Source organism: Pinus tabuliformis, chromosome 3_2 (genome assembly GCF_031772625.1).
Source record: "Pinus tabuliformis cultivar Carrire ecotype Pingquan chromosome 3_2, CPIR1, whole genome shotgun sequence".
Taxonomy (NCBI): Eukaryota; Viridiplantae; Streptophyta; class Pinopsida; order Pinales; family Pinaceae; genus Pinus; species Pinus tabuliformis.
This window is the reverse complement of record NC_142302.1, coordinates 464,549,157-464,572,271: the sequence shown is the minus strand read 5'-3', so window position 1 is coordinate 464,572,271 and position 23,115 is coordinate 464,549,157. Positions and strand designations below refer to the sequence as shown.

At 37.1% G+C, this 23,115-nt stretch overlaps 1 protein-coding gene across 2 annotated transcripts in view; it reads right to left on the bottom strand.

Annotated features, from left to right (window-relative positions):
- Positions 1–8,432: 8,432 nt before the first annotated feature.
- Positions 8,433–23,115, bottom strand: part of LOC149181296 (uncharacterized) — an 88,598-nt gene continuing 73,915 nt past the window's right edge. For both annotated transcript variants that reach the window (XM_089416544.1, XM_089416545.1), the window contains exons 4-6: positions 10,149–11,934; positions 9,885–9,968; positions 8,433–9,741 (exon numbers count right to left, since the gene is read on the bottom strand). In XM_089416544.1, coding sequence (XP_089272670.1) covers positions 8,563–9,741; positions 9,885–9,968; positions 10,149–11,934 — 3,049 coding nt within the window. In that variant the 3' untranslated portion in view covers positions 8,433–8,562. The remainder of the gene's footprint in view (positions 9,742–9,884; positions 9,969–10,148; positions 11,935–23,115) is intronic.

Here is a 23,115-nt window from a genome sequence, read left to right as displayed (position 1 = left end):
GATATATGCTTGGAGTTCAGGAAGTTGTCACTAAGGGGGGATAGGCTCTAGTGCCTCCTTCCTTCTCCTATTGTGTCATATTTGTAAATCCTTCAATCCTATCCCAAGTTGTTCTTAAGGGAGGATGTTAGGATATTCCGACACATAGGAAATAGTTAAGTTCAACTTGGTCTAGTATAGAGTTAGGTAAAGTGTGTTTCTTTACCGTTGTACATTTTGTAACTTACAATCCGACGGTCACGATATGTAGTGATCCGACGGTTCACTCTCTCCTCGGTATTACCGACACTTGATCCGTGGCTTGACACCCGATTGGTCCATGAGTTCTATTTAAAGCGCATGGAGGGTCATTGTTCGGGTAATCCATGCATGAGAGAAGCTTATGTAAATTTTCATTCTTTGATTAATAAATTGCCTGTAGTAGCCACGTTGGCGCAGGCCGTGGACTGTTTCCCTCTTTGAGGGTTTTAACCACGTCAAAAATACTGGTGTATTGATCTGTGATCTGGTTGTGAGCGGTGTCCTTTTGGTGTTCTTTCTGAGGAACTTACCCTGTAAATTCCTACACCTTTGACTTCTACGACCTTCACGCTCCACTTCCTCAAAATGGGGAGACTTTACAAAAATAAAAAACTATTACACATTTGACCCCAGGGGACCCTGTCCCAACAAGGAGCTTGTTCTCCAAAGTACTAGACCTATGGTGCTCCCAGTGGGTCTGAGGGCACATAAATGACACCATGGGTATCCATATGAAGTAGATATGCCTGTAAATCCTCTGCAAGGGTTCAAGTTGTGGAATGAATTCTTCCATGACATCGTACAAAGACCTGGGACACCTATTAAGAGTGTAGGACTCTTGTAGGGGCCTACTGGGCATAATGTACCAAGCATATCACCATCATCTCAAAATTGGATCCCTAGTAATCTCTAAGAATCCATGAAGATTCAGTAAAATGTGCCTTACCCTAGGGTGTATGCATCGTCAATCCCATTTCATCCTTCTCAACCTAGTCGTCTCTTGATTTTTATAAGCCACATAAAACACAAATTTCCAATGTCCCATTATCACCCATGTGAAGTCTACTTCGATAATTGCTCTCGTCACTACCACTTGTCTATAGTTAAACTTCATTAGAACTCTCCAGAATGCGGGGATTTTCTTAACCCAACTACCCTTACAAATCTTAAGCTTCCTTAGCATGTAAAAGTGTTCCCTTATACCATTTAACTTGTCCATCCAACATATGTGAATCAATAAATAACATTGCCACCACCTTCTCCACAAAAACATTGATTATAAACCCTTGTCTATAACCTCCTAAAAAGTAATACAGAATTAAAAATTATTACCAAGGATGGATTTAAAATTAATTACAAAATAATATTCCCTTTAAAATTAATATTCATGTGACGAAACAACATACGAAGACGGCTAACTAAATTAGGCAACAAGAATCAGGCATCACTGCTTCAGTTAGGTTGCCACAATTTAATCTGCACTGCCACATGCCAAGGAAATGACACATGGAACCCACAGCTTACACCCACCTTAACTTAGAAGAAAATGAAAAGCAGCTACAGGTCGTCATACTGCCGTGGAGAAAATAAAATGGCTCTGTCAAACTGATATCTCTAGGAAAGAATGGGAGGTATTAAATCTGCAGATAAGTAGAACATTTATGAGATTCACCATGATGATTAATTTTCATCCATGACATTTCACAATGTTCGAGCACATTGTAATGCAGTAGGGCATTTGTATTTCTAGTTATGTACCCACAGACCAAATTCACAAGCCAACATATAAATGTGACACCTCACACGTCCTACACTAAGCTAAAAAATTGAAAGTCCAGTACACTTACTGCTTTTAACTATCCATTTAAAATATAAACAAATGTGCATTGGCATTCCCAACCTGGTTCCACTGAGCTTCAAATTTATGTGCCACTGCAACTCTTGCAAAAGGATGTGATGGGGAGGGCATTTACTCAGCATTACCACTGAGCTTCAAATTTATGTGCCACTGCAACTCTTGCAAAAAGATAATAAAAAGGTGCTGCATGGATAAAGTTGATTATTGAATATAGTATTATTTGTGTCTGAGATTAGTTTGTGATAGCATTAGGGAATCCAGCAGCAAGCAAAAACTGGATTTGAGACCCAAAAGAAAAAAATATTGAGCAGGGATCAAGGGACCGGTTTAATTCAAAAGAAAAGTATTGCCAGCAAATCTACTCAGAGTATTTGATTTGAGATGATTTGTATAATTAAAGGACAGGTAACTTATGTGAATTGGAACCAAAATTGAAGAACCAGGAAAAGAAATAAAAAAGAAAGATCCTGCAGACAATAAATACTCGGACTACATGGGCACACATTGAACAACCAAAATCCAAATCACCTGCAGTTACCAATCCATCACTTCTAAAATCTAAGTTAAACCAATTGATGCAATTCTGCTTCTCATGGTATTCTTCTTGTATATTTTCTCATAACCTAAGTCACATGACACGAGGACACGAGACACGGAGGACACGTAAATACGAGTATTCAATACGAAACGCAGCGACCTAGAAACAGGACACGGGGGACACGTTTTATATATATATATATATATATATATATATATATATACCGAAATATAGTTTTTTATCCATATTAAATTGCAGGTTGTAGCTTATCTAATCAAATTAAAATATAATTACTTCTCAAAGTTCATAATTCACTTTCAAAAAATAAATAGAATCAAAATTTACTATTTAGAAATTAGAATGTGATATGCTTGGTCTTGATTCTTGAATATTCAATGTTCATTGTTCATGTACAACTTACAAGCACAATATAACTAAAGTCTAATCCTATTGATTTCCTCTGCCCCTCTTGCGAGAAAATGCCACAGCTTTCCCTTTCCCTCTAGATGTAGATGCTGGTGCTAGTGGAGTTGGCAGTGGAGTTGGCAGTGCTCTAGACGCTGAAGAACTAGAAGTAGGAGCTATAGGAGGTAGACCACGTCCTCTACTAGTGGCAGGGGTAGCCCGAGCAAGTGATGTCACCTGGAAACATTACAATCTCCCAATCCTAAAATCCTGAAAAACTGATAAGTTTGTTGCATTTTGAAAGAAATCTAAAATTTTACTTTCTCCATATGAAATCCAATGAGGCCGGAACCACTCTCAAACATCCTGAGTCATTTCATGGTAATGTTAAAAATTTAAGAAAAATGATGAAAATGAAGATTAAGGAGAATGTCACTTTTACTAGGAGCATATCAATACTAGGGCCTAGACTTGATCATTAAGCTGCCCCACTCAAAAATTATTTGTTTCTTTCAAAAAAAATTGCAGCTTATGCAGGCAACGTTTTCTATCATCGAAATACGTGTTTTCCAGATGCAGGACACGACGAAAACCGGAGAATACGTTTTACATTTTACAGGACACGATGAAAAACGTTTTCGACACGTTTTAGGGTCGTTTTCGTGTCCGACACGTAAAATACGGGACACGGGACCTTGGAGGACGTGTCCTTTGACTTAGCTCATAACCTGTTTTTCCATCTTTGAAACTGAACCCTTTTATCTGTGTTTTCACTTTATCCATTCAACAAGAAGGATCAGAGAGAAGCAAGAAAAGGAATAAAAAGAGAGATTCTACAGATGGTAGGTACTTGGAACTAAGTGACAATTTCAGGCAACCAATACCCGAATCACCTGTCTATTTTTTAAATTTTGGAGGTAATTCTGAAAGTGTTTTATGGCCAAAAGTTAAAACTATTTAAATGCCATTCCAAAAACCATTCAAACCAATGATGGATTTTGTGCCTTTGCCATGGTATTCTTCTATGATATATTAAAGTACTTTTCCCTCTTGAACTAAGCCTTGTCTGTGTTTATTCTTCTAACATTTTTCCTAAGTTTGGATGATGACTTTTGATGTAACAAGCCCATGGTGGTGGTGCAGCCTAGGTCCAGCTTTATGTTTCGTTGTTATCATGGTAGGGTTCTGCCATGGAGAACATCTTTTATTTACGTCATATAACACTTTCGAATGTACCACTTCAATGGTACACACATTGACGATTCAATATGTTGGTGACTAATTGGAGGGGGGTTTATTATATTTGAGCATTAACCTTTGCGCGCAGATGTTGAGGTTGCTTTAATTGTTCAATGGTTAAATTAATCTAACTTTATCCAGATTAAGGTTAATAGCTTGGGTGCCCTACTTCATTGGCTTCCTTTTCATACTTGAAGGGATTATTTGGAGGTCATTATAGAGGCTTTTTATTGGGAAGCATGTGGCATATTTGCAGGGCCGCACATTACATTCATTTGTCCCCTTAGTATATTGGGCATATCCTTGGAGGCTGAACTTGGGAAGACACTTCTTGCTATTCTTGGATGTGCAAATTTATTTATTTCACGGAGTTTTGGCATGATCAGAACCCTAATTCGCCTCTATCTCCTTGCATTTGTTTTGTTGGAGAATGTCTACTTACTATCGAGTTGTCACTACATCTTGCACATTCATCCATCGAATTGGCTCCTAATTTTAAAGGGTAGTTATGGAACCTCCTAGGAAGAATATTTTATTGTTCTCTCATGCACCTTAGAGGACGTGCTTGGTGATCCCTTCTAGATGGACCATTGAGCACATCCTCCATTGAAGAGTATTTTACTATATTATGCATGCATCCATTATTGGAGGGCGAATTCTATGTGGACCCATTTAACATTTGACTTGGTATAATACCTATTTTTTTCAACAATAAATGGTTGACATAGGACTAGCAACCTCCCCAGATATATGCAAGAGTCCACAAGCCACATATATAAGAAACTCATAGTTCAGCCTAGGACCGAGACATCCAGAGACCACCAGACACTGGAGCCGAGATCCCAAACTCCAACAAGACGCCTATCCTTCCAGCGTTACTATGATAGGCCATGGTGTACCCCCCGTGGGATGTGGGCTGGGTGGAGGGGATAACATCCCAATGAGACAACCACCCCGTTGTCCCACGAGGAAGCAACTTCATATAATACCTATTTCTGGATGATGCATCCTCTCTTGGAGGTTATTGTTGCATATAATTGCCTATTTTTTGGAAGAGGGAAAACTCTCTTAAAAGGAATAGCATCCACATGTCTTGATATTATCAACTATGGATCTAACTACAATATTTTACTACTTATTGACTTGTCTTGAAGTTAGTAAGAAAGATAATTTATTTTATTATATGGGATTTACCTCTATATAAAGAGGAGATACTCTCCATTTTATTTGATTTTGGCAAATGGATATTTAGGAGAGAGAAAAGTGTTGAGTATCGAGCTTAGGAACTGAGCTTGATGGAGTTCCTTTGTACCACCATTCTTGAAGATTAATGGAAGATTGAGGTATTGATCCACTTTGATGTGTGGTTCATTTATGTTCTTCAATTTGTTGTTCATGTTAATGTAGATTCTTCTTCTTTTCATTCTGTTATAAAGGCTTAGTAATGAATTTATTCATCCAAGTATAAAGCGATTTGAGGAGGTTCTCCCTTTTGCTTTATTTGTTGTTTCACTTCTGCACTTGTTTCCTTTTCTTCTATCAACCATGTTGCAGATTTAGAAGCATATTACAGCCATAAAAGTTAGAACAGCACCTTCTGAATCGATTGATGAGTAGCAATTTAGCCCTTGAAGACTACTTTTCTACAACACATTTCCAGTGAACATATAAGGATCAAATGCATAACAATAGGCCCTTTTCATCTCAAGTACACACCTTAAAGATGAATGTATCAAATTGTTTCTTCATCTACTGATTGGTAGAAAATGGTAAAACAAAAATCTTCTACCGTATGACCTGCTTCAAAGTAGTTGTTTGTGACACAAGTTCTCTCATTTATCCAATGCCTGATGACTCCATTAGCCCATAACTGATAGGCACCAATTTCTTTCCATCTCATTCATTCCTTGCTTTTGTCCATTTTCTTATCTTGTCCTTGTCTCATCCTATTTCATACACTACAACCACCAACCGTCTTGCTTAGGCTAACTCTTTATTAAATCACCGTGTGCCCCCATTCTATAGCTTAGCAATCCTACCTTTTAGGGAAGTCCCCTTGAGTTGGAGAAGAGCCAACCAAAAGAGAAAGGAAAAGCTGCTCAAGGTGAGAGTGGGTAATATTCCTGCATTGTAAAAAATTAACACCATCGTGATTGAGACTTTATACTTTTTGTGGGTGCTAGGTCTTGTTGTAACAACAGGGAATCACACTGTCGATGAAAGATCAGATCTTAAGATAAATAATTACAAAAACAATATGTAATCAAGAAATGTTACAATCATTACCAATAAAAAGGTGTATATAAGTAACAGTAAATGTGTTCAATGCAAGCTTGCATACCATTCAGCTCTAGTCAATAAATACATCCCAAAATATTACAGTACTGAGTAGAAAATATAAGGTGATAATCACTAGTGTAAGTAGGGTTAGCAGCAAATTACACATACAAATTCTATGCTCCCTCAAAACAACCAAGGAATCACACTAAACAAGGAAATGTGTGATAATGTAAACTTACCAGAACTTTCCAAAAACCGCAACAAACACAAATTTATTAACCAATGGCGTTTTCATCAATAAGTCCGATATGATGCTGAGTAACAACATTAATATCTCATAACATTAAGCAGTTGCAGATCCACTCCATCCACTAGCTTCATACACTACAACCACCACCCATCTTGCTTAGGTTAACTCTTTATTAAATCACCTTGCGCCCCCATTCTATAGCCTAGCAATCCTACCTTTTAGCGAAGTCCCCTTGAGTTGGAGAAGAGCCAACCAAAAGAGAAAGGAAAAGCTGCTCAAGGTGAGAGTGGCCCGTGGGTAATATTCCTGCATTATAAAAAATTAACACCATCGTGATTGAGACTTTATACTTTTTGTGGGTGCTAGGTTTTGTTGTAACAACAGGGAATCACACTGTCGATGAAAGATCAGATCTTAAGATAAATAATTACGAAAACAATATGTAATCAAGAAATGTTACAATCATTACCAATAAAAAGGTGTATATAAGTAACAGTAAATGTGTTCAATGCAAGCTTGCATACCAATTCAGCTCTAGGCAATAAATACATCCCAAGATATTACATTACTGAGTAGAAAATATAAGGTGATAATCACTAGTGTAAGTAGGGTTGGCAGTAAGTTACACATACAAATTCTAAGCTCCCTCAAAACAACCAAGGAATCACACTAAACAAGGAAATGTGTGATAATGTAAACTTACCAGAACTTTCCAAAAACCGCAACAAACACAAATTTATTAACCACTGGCGTTTTCATCAATAAGTCCGATATGATGCTGAGTAACAACATTAATATCTCATAACATTAGGCAGTTGTAGATCCACTCCATCCACTAGCTTCCACGATATCATTTAGGAAATAGAATGTATTGCTGACTTGGAGTCATAGAAAAATAAGCTCAATTTTCTTCAAAACTTGGAAAATTAGACTAAGAATAGTGGAATAAATAAATGGTCAAATTGCAATGCCTTGTATCAGCTCATTTACTTAATGTTGCTGTGTGATCAACTGCATCTAGAAGTTATCCAATTTATGCATGAAGAAGCTCACTCAGCATGTTTACGACGGTCCAGTGATTCAAAACCATCAATAACCAGGATTAAACTAAAAAGGTTCAGCCCAAAAGTAATTTCTTCAGTGTCAAGATTCAGTATGCAAGCTCATAGAAGCAACAGATGGATGTGTGTCACGGCAAAGAAAACAAGAATGTAATTATTGTGGATTAAGAGGACAGCTAATAGTCATTCTGAAAGAATTATCAGACCCCAACTAAAAAGCAGTTTTAAGCAGCATCACAGATGCTCAAGAAAAATCTTTAATAGTTGAATTTCATGGTGCCATGGTCTGTTCATCACATTCCAAATACCATCTATAGAATGTTAGCAGGTATCAAACTCTCAATACTTCAGGCAAAACTATCCTATGGGCATTTTTCAAAGGAAGCTCATATGAATACTCACAAGGGGTTAAGAGCTGAAAAGTAGGATTAGTGACTACAAGAAGGCCATACTAGGAAACATGGTAATGAAGATACAGACGTCTTTTAAGCATACTTACTGAGATTAAATTTTTAGCTCCTTTATTAACTCATAACATTATTAAAGTTGAGAAACTTGACTACAGCTAACAGAAGATGATGTTATTTAACATAGAACCACTAGCAATTCTAATACAAGTGTTTCCTTAATCACTGAATCTAAAGCATTGCCGATACCACATATAGGTTACTAAAAACAAAAGACAAGAAAAAATATACTTACCTCAAAGAACAGATACTGCAAGTGGATTGAATTTCTCAGTACAAACAGAACCATGCAAAAAAAAGAAAACAAGATATGTACAACAAAAAGCACTTTATGAAAGAGACATATTTCCATAATTTGGCCACATATACAAGGAATGCATGCAAGAAATATAACATGAGCAAGAATGGCATCAACAAGAGGGAAAAAAAATACTTAGATTGTCTCAACGTGTACTTCCAGGAAGATTATATGGACTGAAATTCCGTATGCCTATTTTAGAATCAACTGACTCAACTGCATTTTCCAGAGCTGTCTCTGTATTTCCAGGTGATTCATCCTGCTGAATTCCAGCCTCACCACACAAATCCACATCTTGTTGATTTGGATCTAAGCACCCGACATTTACAGTATCCAACTCTACATTATCACACCTCTCATGAAATTCAGAGACTTGACTAACAGTTTCTGAATTGGGCATCATAGAAATAGAATGTGATTCTCCTTCACATTCCCTCACTAACTTCATGGATATAGAACTGGAAGTTTCCAGAAATGCTGCAGCTTTATTTGTGACAGCAATCGCTGTACAGCTGTCTATTGGTACAGGAAAGTCCCTGGAAGAGTTTTCAGTCACTCTGAAATCAATGTTTGCTGTGCGTCTATTTGACATTGTCTTGTGCTCTTCCGTATTCAATATGGAAATGTTTTGTTTTATAAGGGAAGGGACGTTGTTAACTTGCAAAGGACCTACAATGTTAGCCTGCTCTTCTGACAAGACTATTGCATCAACAGGATCCACAGGTACTTTTGAGACATGCATTGAATTAATCCCATAAGTAAGCTCTTCTGGAGAAACTCTGGTATTAAGATTTGATTCTTCTGAGAATCCTCTCGGATCATGACTGTCCACCAGTTCTGGGTCAGTGACACCATCCTCACATTCTGCTGAAAACACCCTAGTATTAACATCATCCAAAGGATGTTCTGAACAACCTTTGGAATTAGTATTGCATCCCAGTCCCAAAATATCTGCATCCTTTACATTCACCATTGGTTCTTTCACATCAAAAATTGGGCTGTTTTTACTTGGACTGATGGAGTTATTCATTTTTGCATCATCTTGAAGAACCATATGAGAGTTTTCTTGGTCAGTCTGTGTATTATTCTTCACTGCATATTCTAAAGGATTGGTAAACTCACTGGCTGAAGTCACATCTGTTGATGTTTTATCACATACTACTGTTACATCAACATCAGCATTTGTTTTATCGTACAATTTAGTATGACAGAAACTCTCTTTACTGCTTTCAGAAGCCACAAATACCTTGTGCGGATCATTTGCACCAGGACTTGCATAAGACTTAATTTTGACATGGTCATTTTTGTAGAGTGTCAGTGCTCTCTGTAAAGTAAACCAACAAAATCAAATTAAATGAGCATCCAAGATACTTTACAATAGAAAGAAGCCATTATGCCCACACACTGTTTTACTGAGCAAGTGGAAATGATAGCAAACTCAATGAGACCAAAGACCAATTTTTTTACCTCAAATGTGTCCCTCGGTAAGCTAGGGAAGAATTTTGACTGCATATTTAAACTGTTTAAAAGAGCCTCTGCATCTGCATCTACCTGCCATTAAGGACGATACAAGCAACTCTCATTATCTTGAAAACATGGAATAAAACATTCCCAAAGGAAACATTTTCAAAATCCTGCAGTTAAAAGAGCTGGTGTCAATGTGAAAAGCCATTCTACAGTATTCATATGGCCTATAACTGCTGCCAGCAAAGGTATATCAGCAACTATCACCTCTAAATGGAAATTATCAATTGCAGCTTCAGTATTCTCATCCATCATTACAGCAGCATCACTGATAGAGATCACATTCTCTTTCAAATCAATTGTTCTAACACAATCATTGTATAACTCCGGGCCTGCTAAACCTGCAGATATGTCCAATTTGGATAAATACACAGACATTTTCTCACGCTTGGTCTTACATGGCTTCGGTACATTAGAAGGCAAAGTACTTGACTGATTTTCACTTATAATCTTAGGTGGACAATCATCAGATCTTTTTATCTCAATACTTTCTGTTGGAGACCTTTCCCTTCTAATCTTCTCGGGACGACTTCGAGGAAGTTGGGGCCCACCCCAAGATTCATCAGTATCCCGTGTGTTGACTTTCCACATATCTGTACCTCGATCCCAGCTGCGGGCACCAACTCCTTGGACAATCTGATCCCGAGCAGGTCGTCCATAAACATGGGATTCCTCACCATAAGATGTTGGCCCATCCCATGCATGCAGAGGAACCTGGATATGGGGACCACAGACGTCATCAGCCTGTCTTTGCCAACCAAAGGTGCGATTATGACTTGGAAATGCATCTCCACCATCCCGCATATGATAGCGAACACCACCCATATCTGGAGATGGCCTGATTCCAAATAAGGGAGGGCCTGGAAATTGCTGTGTCATATTGAGGAAGCCTCCATGTGGATGACCAGCCATGTGATGTTGAAAGGGGATGAACATGTTGCCTGGACCCTGTCCCTGACTAAGAGGATTCCAGTTCCCAACACCTTTCCAGACATCTTGTCCTGTTCCTCCCATGACTTCTCTTTTGAAATGGCCACCAACTTGGCGATCAGTCCTTCGCTGATCTCTAGTAGCTGTCACTTCCTCAAATCCAGTACTTGATGGTCCAAGAATAGCAGGGTTATCAATGCCAGGTCTGAAAGGTGGTGGAGGGGGAAGGACACCAGAAGGTCTACTTGTCAAAGAAGGCAATTGGGGTCTTATTGGACTTCCCATTGCCCTGGTCATTGGAGTAGAATGAGCTGTCCAATCTGACCTTCCACTAGGCGCCTCCTCTAACCGACGACCTTTAGAAGGCCTCTCAGATGAAACTGAAGTGCCACTGGAAGGAATCCTCCTTGAATCTGAAGGACCACCAACCCTTGATCCTGAAGCAAATGTAGAAGAAGCCCTGGAGAATTCATTAGCAAAGGAACTATTCATTTGAGAATCATGACCTCTCTCTGTACTTGGAGATCGCCTATGATCATCAGAGCTTTTACAGATTCCTTGAGGTTCCCTGCCCCCTATTCCATCTGCTGAAGATTGTTGCTTATCATTGTTTGAGGCGTCAACACAAACCCAGCTTCTGCTTGCCTGGTGGTGCATCCCATGTGCACCGCTTAGATTGTTTCCAGATTCAGATTTGCTTTTATGGCTTGTTTTATCATACATCAAAGAATGTCCCAGGTCATGAATATATGATGGAGATTTTCGCATCGCGTTGACAGGAGGAGAAAACCTTCCATTGGCCTTGGGTGAGCTCTCAACATGACTCAAAACAGGAGAAGTTCTATCATCATAAACAGAAGATCTAGCACTTCCAAGAGGAGATTCATCTCTATGGCCATCCAGCTTCTTTTCAGCCTTGTTTTTGCAGTGCAATCTACCAGGCTCTCTAGAATGGCCATGAAGCTGATCTATGTTCCTTCTAAGTCGATCATTTCTAGTCCGTTGAGGCTTTTCCTCAGCCAACTTATCTTTGGACTCAGACTCCGAGTGCTTCAATTTCAATCTGCAAAACCAAAGAAAAATCAACCTGCAGAAATTTCCAAAGTTCCAGCATTTCCAATCCCAACCAACTCCAAAAGCAGCAGCTTAGCAAAAGGATAATGGAAAAGCACTAAAATCCCAAACTGTGAATCCATTTTCGCATGCAAAAGTTATCCACCTTCTATTAAGACAGACCTACTAATAGATATCAAAATATTGAAGAAGCAAGGACACAGCGGAGATTATCTGCAAGGCAGACTACCATGGTGCTGTGTCTAGGCTCCTGAACATGGTGATGCATAAGCAACTGCAACAAATGGTAGTGCAGCAGTTCAAGACAGTGCACAGATATCATATGAAGAAGCAAAGCATAAAATTAGAAACAACCCAAAACTGAAAACAATACATAATGAACATGTATACAATGTGCATCAGGTCATATACTTGTAGAAAGGCTTTGAGCTGACACATCACAGAAATGCCAAAAATTTAAAAAGTTCCAATCTTTAAAAAATTAGAATAATATTTGAAGAGTATAGCTGCTCAACTAAGATCACAGCTGAACAGATCTCAGAGTTAACACACACAGATTTGTCATAACACTGGCATGGATGGGTGGAGCTAAATGTACCACAAAATCCATAACATGCTTAGATATGAAACCTGTGAATAACAATAAGCAGTTCAATCAAGACCTTGATCCTTGTAGATGATTTTTACAGATTCATCATAACACTGCAATGCATGGGTGGAGCTAAACGTACCACAAAATCCATAACATGCCTAGAAATAATGTCTGAGAACATTCTATCATAAAATTCATAATAAACAGTTCAATCAAGACCTTGATTCTTGTAAATATTTTTTTAAGTATTTTTTCTAAACTCATAACAATAATTATAACTGGCCAAAAGAGGTCATGCACCACATGTGGCCTGCAAGTGCAACACAGCCACTTCCATGCAGGGGGTTACTCTTCCACCAAAACCACCCAGGACTTGCACATGACCCAAACCACTAATTTGTGTCTCCCGGGGAATCAAACCTTCATGGGTGGCCTGAGATGCCACCATCTTCACTGCTGAACCATGACGCCATTGACAACTCTTATACATCTACAGAACACTTGCTCTGCTATTTTGGCAGATTATGTATCTGTGTATCAACTTTCTTCAATAACAGGATAGAATGTTATTTATGACACTGAAAAAAGTTGTGAAAAGAAATCATTATTCATTCAAAACATTGACTCAGGAATATTGAAATTTGATGCTACCCAAATTGCAACATCTAACATACAAAGAAAGTATAATTGTCTACAAACTTTAACCATAGCTTTCCAATAAAGGAGTTACATTCAGCTTCAATACATGATGCATCATATAGATTTCTTTCTCAACTATACTCATGATCAAAATCCCTTATATTAGTCATTAGTAACCATCAAGTATCATCACTTATCTGGTTAGGATTTTAAAAACAATCCTCGCAAATACCTCTTATTGGAGCTGGTCCCTATCAAATGGATTGGCAACCAATATTAGGAAGATCAATTGCAAATGAAAATGGACAAGTGGTTATCCAGAACTGCAAATGAATATTGTCAATTGGTTTTATCTCATGTGGTTGGGAGGAATGATCGTTCTCCTCCCCACTCAGGTTCAATTCCACAAGTGACATATTGAGCTCATATCAAGTATATTGTTGTAATGACTTCGAGACTTATTGTTGAGTGGCCTTGAGCCCTGAGGAATATCTTACCCTTGCCTACTGGCTAGAGGGTGGGGTTCTTAGTTACATGGAGAAAAAAAAAAAGAGTGCAAATAAAAATGCTTAACTAGTAACATAGAACTACAAAAGGCAGCATCAAACCGGAAATGAGAAAGGGATTAAAACATAGAATGCCCAACAGATCTAAATAACTTACAATAATAGCTACAAAGAAAAATTAATATGGACCATTTCTGGGTGGTAAAAAAGATTAAAAAGAAAATATGTGAATAACTTACTGTGATGATGTGATGCCATGTCTATCCATGGCCACTAGGGCTTGCTAAAAATGCCTGGTTTAAAGATGCCAGTTTACACTGAAGATACTGGCATGTTCCAGATAATCATAGATGCAGGCTAGAAAAGATGCTTCAACAATCACTCCTAGAATCATAGCCAAATTGATGTTTATAATGAAAACCCCCTCCCCAACCTCTTTATCATCATGCAAAGCTTTTGTCAATAAAATGGAACCCCTCGTCAGTCTCTTGAACAACGCAAGGAAGTAAAAGCAATCAATAATGTCTATGAAAGGTTTCATACAATATGGTACAGTAGGTCAACAAGCATAACCTGGAGGCAAAGGTAAAGAAGGCAACCAACAAAGAACTGTATCCATCTCAGTTAGCAACAAAAAATATTTCAGGACACTGGTATACACAGATTAAAAATATAAGATGAAGAATTCACACGGCAAAGTAATATCCATGAAAATAGTAATCCAGTTGCGGAGATACAACTCTTAAACATAAAACTTTCACCCATATTAGTCAATCAAAAGTAACTCCTCATCAGTTTCTTGATCAATGGAAGGAATGTAAAAGGCATCAATAACACCTTTACATAAGGTTTCATTAAATATGGGACAGCAGGTCGAAAAGCATAGCCAAAGTCACTAATGCAAAGATAAAAATAATGAGTGCTAAATTAACATTAGCCTCCAATGAAAGAAAATAAGGTGAAGAATGCAAACAACAAAGTTGGAAGAACTGTATCCATATTGCCAAGTATAAAAAACAGTTAATGGCTAAACACACTCATTCAAAATAGAAGCATTATGAAAATGAGCATATTGGGGTAAAGTGACAGAAATATATGAATTGAACCCCATCAATCAACTCTACATCATCCCAAAATATGTTTACTCTGGCAGAATAATTAACCACTATTTTCAGCTTAGCTGTCCATCAGATATAAACAAACAACACGATTAGGCTCTAATCAAACAATAGATCAGGCATCAAGATATATAATATGTTCCTGAACCTCTTTTTCCAATACCTCTAACCTACAAAAACCAAGCACATTGGTCTTAGAACATATGAGACCCACATTTAATCCAAAGCTAAACATTTACTAAGCTTCCAGGGTTTGTGGGTGTGGGTAGCAGAGATGGGAATGGATGAAAGGACAGGGACAACCCTTTTAAAGTCACGGTGCATGGATGTGTGGTGTTGCCTCGCATATAAAATATATTTATATTTAAGATATTAAGAAAACACTTATATTCAAATATTATATATAACACCTTCTCTATCAATCAAAATTAGAACCTCAGCAGGTATTTCAGAAAGCTTTAGAAGTGACATTGGAGTCAAGCAAGGTTGCCCTTTATCCCCCACTCTTTTTGTTCTATATATTGATAAATTGGAAGAGTGGCTAAATCTGCAAGGAGGAGATGGTGTTCGGTTGGGGAAGTTTGTGATAAAGCTTCTTTTATATGCTGACGATATTGTATTGATTTCTAAATCGGCCCATGGATTGCAAATGCACTTATATGCCCTTGAGCATTTTTGTAGAGCAGTGGGGATGCAAGTCAATACTAGCAAGACCAAAATAATGATTTTTTCCAATAAAAGGAAGCATAGCCAGCATACTTTCTTCTTTGAAGACAACATTCTTGAAGAAGTAAAGGAGTACAAGTACCTTGGGATTGATTTCAACAACAAACTCAATTGGGAGGACTGCAGAAAGAAGAGAATTTTAGGAGGGTGGAAAGCACTATATGCTCTTCAAAACAGATGTAGAGAGGCAGAGTTATGCGATTGGAAAATGATTAAAGTGCTTTTTGGACTCCTAGTTTGTCCAGTGATTCTATATGGGTGTGAATTGTGGGCTAGCAGCACTCCCATCTCAAAATGGAAACAAATTGAGAAAATCCAAAAATGCTTGATCATGAGCAAGTTCAAAATAAAAAGTTCAGTACCTTATGAGATAACGTTGAGTGAAACAGGAGTAACTTCCATTGAAGCAATTGCTATGGTGTGGCTCATAAGATACCTAAAAAGAATTGAACAAATGAGAGTAGGTAGATGACCTAATGTTATCTCCAATGAAGGCATCAGTGAAAGAAAGAAAATATGGATGAAACAAAACTACACATGGATGCAAAAATGGGATATCTACCTCAATGCCTGTCCCACAAATAGCAAGGAGCTAAAGGATTTTGTTATGGAGAAGTTTCGTAAAAAGGTATGGGGAAAAGAGTTGGGTAGAAAGAAGAAATATTACATTGAGGAATTCAACCCTACGTGTGATTTACAACAAAAAGAGTTCATTGGAGCTAGCATTTCATGGAGGGCAAAGATTCTTATTGCTCAAATAAGGACCAACTCACATCAACTTCGGTGTGAAATAAGACAGTGGAAAAGGCCTAAAGAAGATTGGGAAGAAAGGGTGTGCACATTTTGCACGTTTGGGGCTGTGGAATTGGAAAAACATTTCATTTTGGAATGTGATGCATTCAAAGACATCAGAGAAAGTTATGAGAACATGTTAGCATCAATTTCTTGGCATTGTCTTTTTAGCGAGGAGATTGTTGGAAGGTTGGGTCAGCTCATCATCAATTTGAATCGGAAAAGGACTGAATTGCAAAGAGCGAAAAACAGGGAACTAATGGTCTCATAGACTATTTTTAGTCTCGCGGACCTTAAAATATCATTTCATATCATATGTTACGATATATAATATAGTTATACCATTACTGAATTCCGATTTGGATTCAGTACAATTTGAGAAAAATGTATTATAGAAGTCTAATTGAAAAAAATGATGGCAATAAATATCTCATTAATACAAAAAAACATGTAAATCATTCACAATTTTAGAAAATCAGAAAATAATACATCTAGATTGTTATAAAAAAATATCCAACATAAGATAAAGAGTTAAACTCCATATAAGATCAAATATATTTGATAATATGATCGATTGATTTGTACAATGGCATTTGACATTTCATACAAACATTGAACGGTCACATGCGGAAGAGACATGACTCGTGACCCATAAGTTTGCATTATTATTATGCAATGTACTATTACTATGTAATGTACTTATGTACATTACATGTCCTCCCCCTTAAATGGATGATTTGTCCTCAAAGCATGGTCAGGAAAAGGCTACCACTTCGTTCTAGATTGTAATTTTCACTTAATGAGCTACTCTTGGTGTTGCCTCAGTTGAGGAAACAAGGCGGCAAGGACTTCAAAGCTTTGAACAATATTGCTCCATAAAAGGGTCAATCTACCCTAGATTGTTTCACTTCAGAACTATACGGACAAAGACTTCATTAGGACATCTTCAATTGCAATTCTCAAAATGTAGAAAATAAGTCAAATTGGACTCCCAATATTTATAATTGTAAACTAATTTTTATTTCAAGTGATGTCGGGAAGCTGATTGTTCCCTGCAACAACTTTTGTGATTAGGGTGACAATTGGGTATTCCTTGTAAGTTCTTGTTGCTTGATCCCAATTTTAGAACACCCCTTATCTAACACTTCTGTCAATCTTTTGATGCATAAAAATTCATTAGTAATGACAATTGGTTTTCAGCGGGTTTTCAGCTCCAATGGATTCTCTACGGGTTTCCCTATAAATGTTTATAAATTGAATTCTAAAAATATTTTTAACTATGTCAATGAATATTTCTTTGTCAAGCCTTGGAATTCGCATTTGCATTCACTTCAATCATTAAACTTCTTTAAGCAAGATTTGACTTAAATAATTTAGGAAACTGATTTCCTCATCTACATCTCATAAAACTATCAATGTTTTGAAACTTTTTCAAAGCTGTGCTTATTCTACTGTAATAATTGACTGATTTGAATAATCTTTTAGTAATTTCACATTTTAAACAATCAATGCTCCTAGCAAGGAACCTCTTTTCAAAAGGTTGGATAAGAAAATTCAGTTTGGGTTCCCTTGATGCTTTCCATTAATGGCACCTTTGACTTGCCTTAGCCACAATGAATGATTATGAGAGATTGATCTATATTCATTATTTATGTGATGGATGTGTCCATAAACCCTCCATCAGTAGTTTAAATTTTATTTACCATATTTTTGTCTGCATGCATGAGCAATATGAGGACATCTATAAATAAGTATTCCTTCCCTTTTAAATCAATAGCCCTGATAGCTTAATAGTAAATAATTTAACATGATACTTTCTACTTTATCCTATCAACGACAAATATTTTTACTCATTAACCCTTCACATGCCTGAGATCTCCCACTCCACCATTTGCCCCACACAATTTTTCCTCCTTTTTCCCTTGGTATGTGATTGTTATAACAAAATATAGCAGCTAGTGGAAAACCTCACTAAGTGACCTAGACAGCATGCAACACACAAGAGTGTTCGCAATCTCATTTCAGCAACTACTTCACTCTTTTTACTGAAGGACACAATCCAACACAAGGGAGGTTTCCCTGATAGGGTTTAGGGATCAAGTAAGGAGCTTAAGCTAAGTGCCCCCTAAAGTTCCTACAATGAAAATATCCACTGAATAAGGGCATGTCAAATTAGAGTTTGCAATGGACGAAAGAGGAAATCCAAGATTTGGGTTCACAGGACCTATGGATCAATCTAAAGGCTAGGGTTAGCCTAAGGAGTCTCAAACAGCTTCCCTGAACATACCTATTCAAGAAAAACTCAAGCCTGCTAAAAACTATGGTTTTTGAGCAACAAATTGCTGCAAAATAATAATTTATAACAGCAGCAAATTTAGCCATTAAAAACATACAAAAATTATATGAAATGAAGGCTATATTTAAGGGAAAACTAAGGGCATTTACAACAAAATTTGACAATTAAAATAGCACATAACAACCAATAAAATATGATGTCAGCCCTAGAAAAAGCCTGAAAATGCAAACTTTGAATTAGTTTCTCCAATGCACCTTTAAACCACAACTGAACCCTAGGGCATACATCAAAAGGTCATCAAATGCTAATAACCCAAGATTGTGCTGAAATTTAAACCTATGTTACCATGAGAAGAAGACAAAAAAATTTAGAGTTTCAAATAGAATGCCACAAATGATAAAGACTAGTGCCTTATCAATCTAGGGAAAATGGAAACCATAATACATATTACAACACTATTCTAGGGTTTTTTTAGAGTTATTCTAAATTGAAACAAAACTGGGCAAATAAACTAACATACCTTAGGGTTTTCAATTTCGGTTCTCAAATTTCTGAATTGTTAAGAGTTAACATAAAAATAAAAATTAAAAATTAAAAAAAAAATAATAATAATAATAATAATTAACAAAAAAGCCTCTCTATTCCTCAAATAATAGGAGGAAGGGCTTAGTTCAACAAGGGATAATGAAACAATAAATAAATACCAAATAATCTAACTTCGCACAAACACATACATCCCATGCAACATAAAACCAAAATAAAGTAAAGAAAACTAATGTGCTTCAACATGCAACATCCAAGATCCACCATAAGCATTCATGAAAAGAGATCACATCACACATTCAAGATCCACCCAAGAAAAAATCACTCTACCAATCCTCCATTGCACACAATAAAGAAGAGATCACTAATGAACAAGTGTAACAATGATCCATGGGAAATTGAGGGTATCTAAAGTCGATTTACCCTAAAATATGCTACAAACCTCAAAAATATAATAAAATCTATGGTACAAGGTGGATAGGCCAGAAGTTGAACCCTGAAGAGGGAAAAATGAATGAACAAATATATAATTAAACCTCAATTAGCCCACATGCGTGAGTTTAATGTCCTCCAAAGGTGACATTATCATCCAAAGGGCATGTCTCTCCATGAAAAAGTGTAAGGAACAACTTAAGGGACATGTCTTATCCCCTATGTCATGGATCTCCATCCAAATGAGGTGGCATATCACCAACATAACCCAACAAAGCCTGTGTCATCCTCAAAAGGGCTCACGTCATCATCAATGAAGAACTAGGATGACAACCTAAAGGAATAGCATGACATCATCGAGGTAAAATGTGCATCTACCCCTCCAAAGTGGTCCAAACTGATCAACACCATCAATCACCATTAAGGGTGCACCATCACTCAACACAATTTCTTGGCACCAAAGCTCAATGTCTAAGGTCCTAGGGTTGGAGGAGGGTCACAATGCAAAGTCACCATCTAATCCAACTCTCCTCAACAAGGCTCCAATTTCCTCCATCGAGTGTTCTACATCATCATGCAATGGGGTTGGAAATGCCCTACAATGTGTTGGAGAATCATCACTTATCCCCTAAGGAATCCTAGCTACACCAACAAGAACCATCTAGCACATACCAAAGGAATCAAGTGAGATCAACAGCATGGGTACAAGAACCATAAAATCATCTAGGTGGACCATATTCATGCCAAAGCCATCAAAGTGCTTCACACAAGTATCGTCTTCAAATGTCCACCTAGCTTATAATTGTGTACAAGTTACCTCACTTGGGTATGGGAGGGTTATCACATGACATTATTAGGTGCTTCCAATCCTAAGGGAAGAAACAACACCTAGGCCAATCCTTTCAAATGATAGGTGTAAGTGATAGGTGTAATGGCTTGGGGTTTAAATCATGAAAGTTGTCATAGTCTTATAATAGGTTATATAAAACCATTCTCCATGAGCACCTTTGTAGAGGGAGCACTTAGCTACTAGAGTTACCTTTCCTCACCTTTGTTTTTCTAATCCCCTAATAATTTCCTTTTTCTTTGTTGCTTTGATATGGATTGCTTAACAAGCTTTATGGATTTATCAAATGATCATACAAAACCCCCTTAATGATGGGTAGTTTATCACTTCATTGGGGTCAGGATGTTTATTGAGAGTTTCTTTTACTTTGATAAGTGTGATATGCATGAATAATTGTGGAGACATGTGTTATATAAGAGGTGGTGGAGCTCAAGCTAAATTTGGATTTTGTTTGCTTTACATCCTTTGCCATTCTTTTGCGTTTTAACATTCGGCTCATGCTCTTTCTTTTCTTACGGTTGCATCATCCTCAAGTATACTTAACCCCTTCTTCACATAGGACAAGGCCAACAGTGAACCAATATGAGCGACTAACAAAAACCCATCAAAAGATCAGACAATAAATATATGGGAAAGATGACAAGTGTTAAGTATGAATAACATTAGAACGCTACCATCTTCACGGCCTCCTATTTGTGCCCCTCCTAGATCGTGAAAGAAAAGACCCTAAGGAAGGTCAAACTAGATTAGGGACAACCAATAGCATTCTATAATCCAATTTCAACGTGTGATCCATACTAGAATGCCTACAACATTGAATGAAAGCATCTAAATGCAAAAAAGGTTAAGGTACCTCATAAAAGACGACCCACCAAATCATGAATGAGAGGCATCTAAGGCTAGCTATATGTGGATCATGGTAGGGATATTGGCTGGAAAACTGCCAAATAGGAGAAAATTTCACCTAGGATTACACATGTATCTAAATGGGTAACAGTGACTTTGTATGGTAGTGGCACAATAGGAGAACCAACTGAAGGTTGTGCATATCGATTTCTATAGTGATTTCTGCAGCAATTTCTACAATTATTTTTTTCATATGTAATTATTCTAATATGTAAAAATAGTTTATTGGCAGAGAGATGAATGGGACATTGTCTTGTTGTTCTTCCTTAATTTGCTTCCAAGAAAAATTTGGCCACAAGCTAGGAATCAAACTTCTTGTATACCTTGCAAAGTGGACCGTTTTGAACAGCAGTGAAAGATACCTTAGAAGGAAGTCTAATATCGATGTCACAGACCAATCTATTCAATAAATAAGAATATCCAAACTTATTGTATGCTTTGGAGATTGTAACACTTTGAACAGCAATGAAAGATCCCTTCGAATGAGCTCTAATGCCAATATTACAAACAGATGCATTCAGTAACTAAGAGTATCCAACACTAAGATAAACAATTAAAACCCATATATGACAAAATATTTTTTATTATAATGTATGATTTTTACAACGAGATCTGATGTGTGGTCACATGTTAAAGAGACATTCGAGAACTTTGAATTATTATTAGTATTAGTATGTATTGTATTATTGTTATGCAATGTACTTTATGTACACATTGAGACATGATCACATTATTTAGGAGGCCCTCAATTAAGGCATTGCATAGGCATGATTGCTTTCCACAACTACATACAGCAAAAGAAATGCCAAATGCCAACCCACAATGGTGAGTAGGCCAAGCATTCAATCAATCAACAATGAAGTATCATGACAAAGCGCACATCAGAGAGGCGTGAAGAAAAAAGACCTTGGCATAAAAGATTGTCAAACAAAAGCTGGAAATCTCACAAGAATGATTGCAAACATACTTGGATGAATTCCAAATATGCAAAACCATGAACATCGGTGATTGAAGATGCAACAAATCTGTAGAGTGAGCCACGGAGCCAAAAATATAAATAGCTCAACGGTGCGACCAGAATGGTAGACGCTATACAAAAGAATATGAAAGGGTGAACTTGAAATTCATACTACCCACGGAGAAAATTTGAAACTGAATCGAATCTTCAATAGGGGCAATTTGTCATAATCAAATTCTTGGCAGAGAATCCATGTGGGAAGGCATGATTTCTACTCTGATGATATATAATATATATGTATTATAATATTTGCATAGTATATATTATATTATATATGATACATAATATATTATACATAACAAAAAATGTTAATAGTAATATATAATTGTCAAACAAAGAAATCAAGAACAAATTATATTATGCATGATACATAATATTATATAAAGTTAAACTATCATATATATTATTGTTGGCCTAGCTATTAAGCGGATCAATGAGGACCATGGTGACTATTACAGGGGCACTATGTGCACAACACTTAAAGAGGAGACCCCCTTATTGTGCTTGGGGAATAGAATACATCCCTCAACAAGCTGGAGAGATCCCACACCTCAGTCACCAGTGTAAGAAGGGCATCCCCTTTTCCATTCCTAATGCATGAGACACCTCCTAGTTCTAGGAACTTGTCCCTTAGTAAAGTTAGTAGACAAAAAAGAACTTGAGATTTGCATGGTGACCACTTGAGGACTTGAGATTTGCTATTATGGGGGTCAATGAGGACCACGGTGACTGTTATGGGGGCACTACGTGCACAA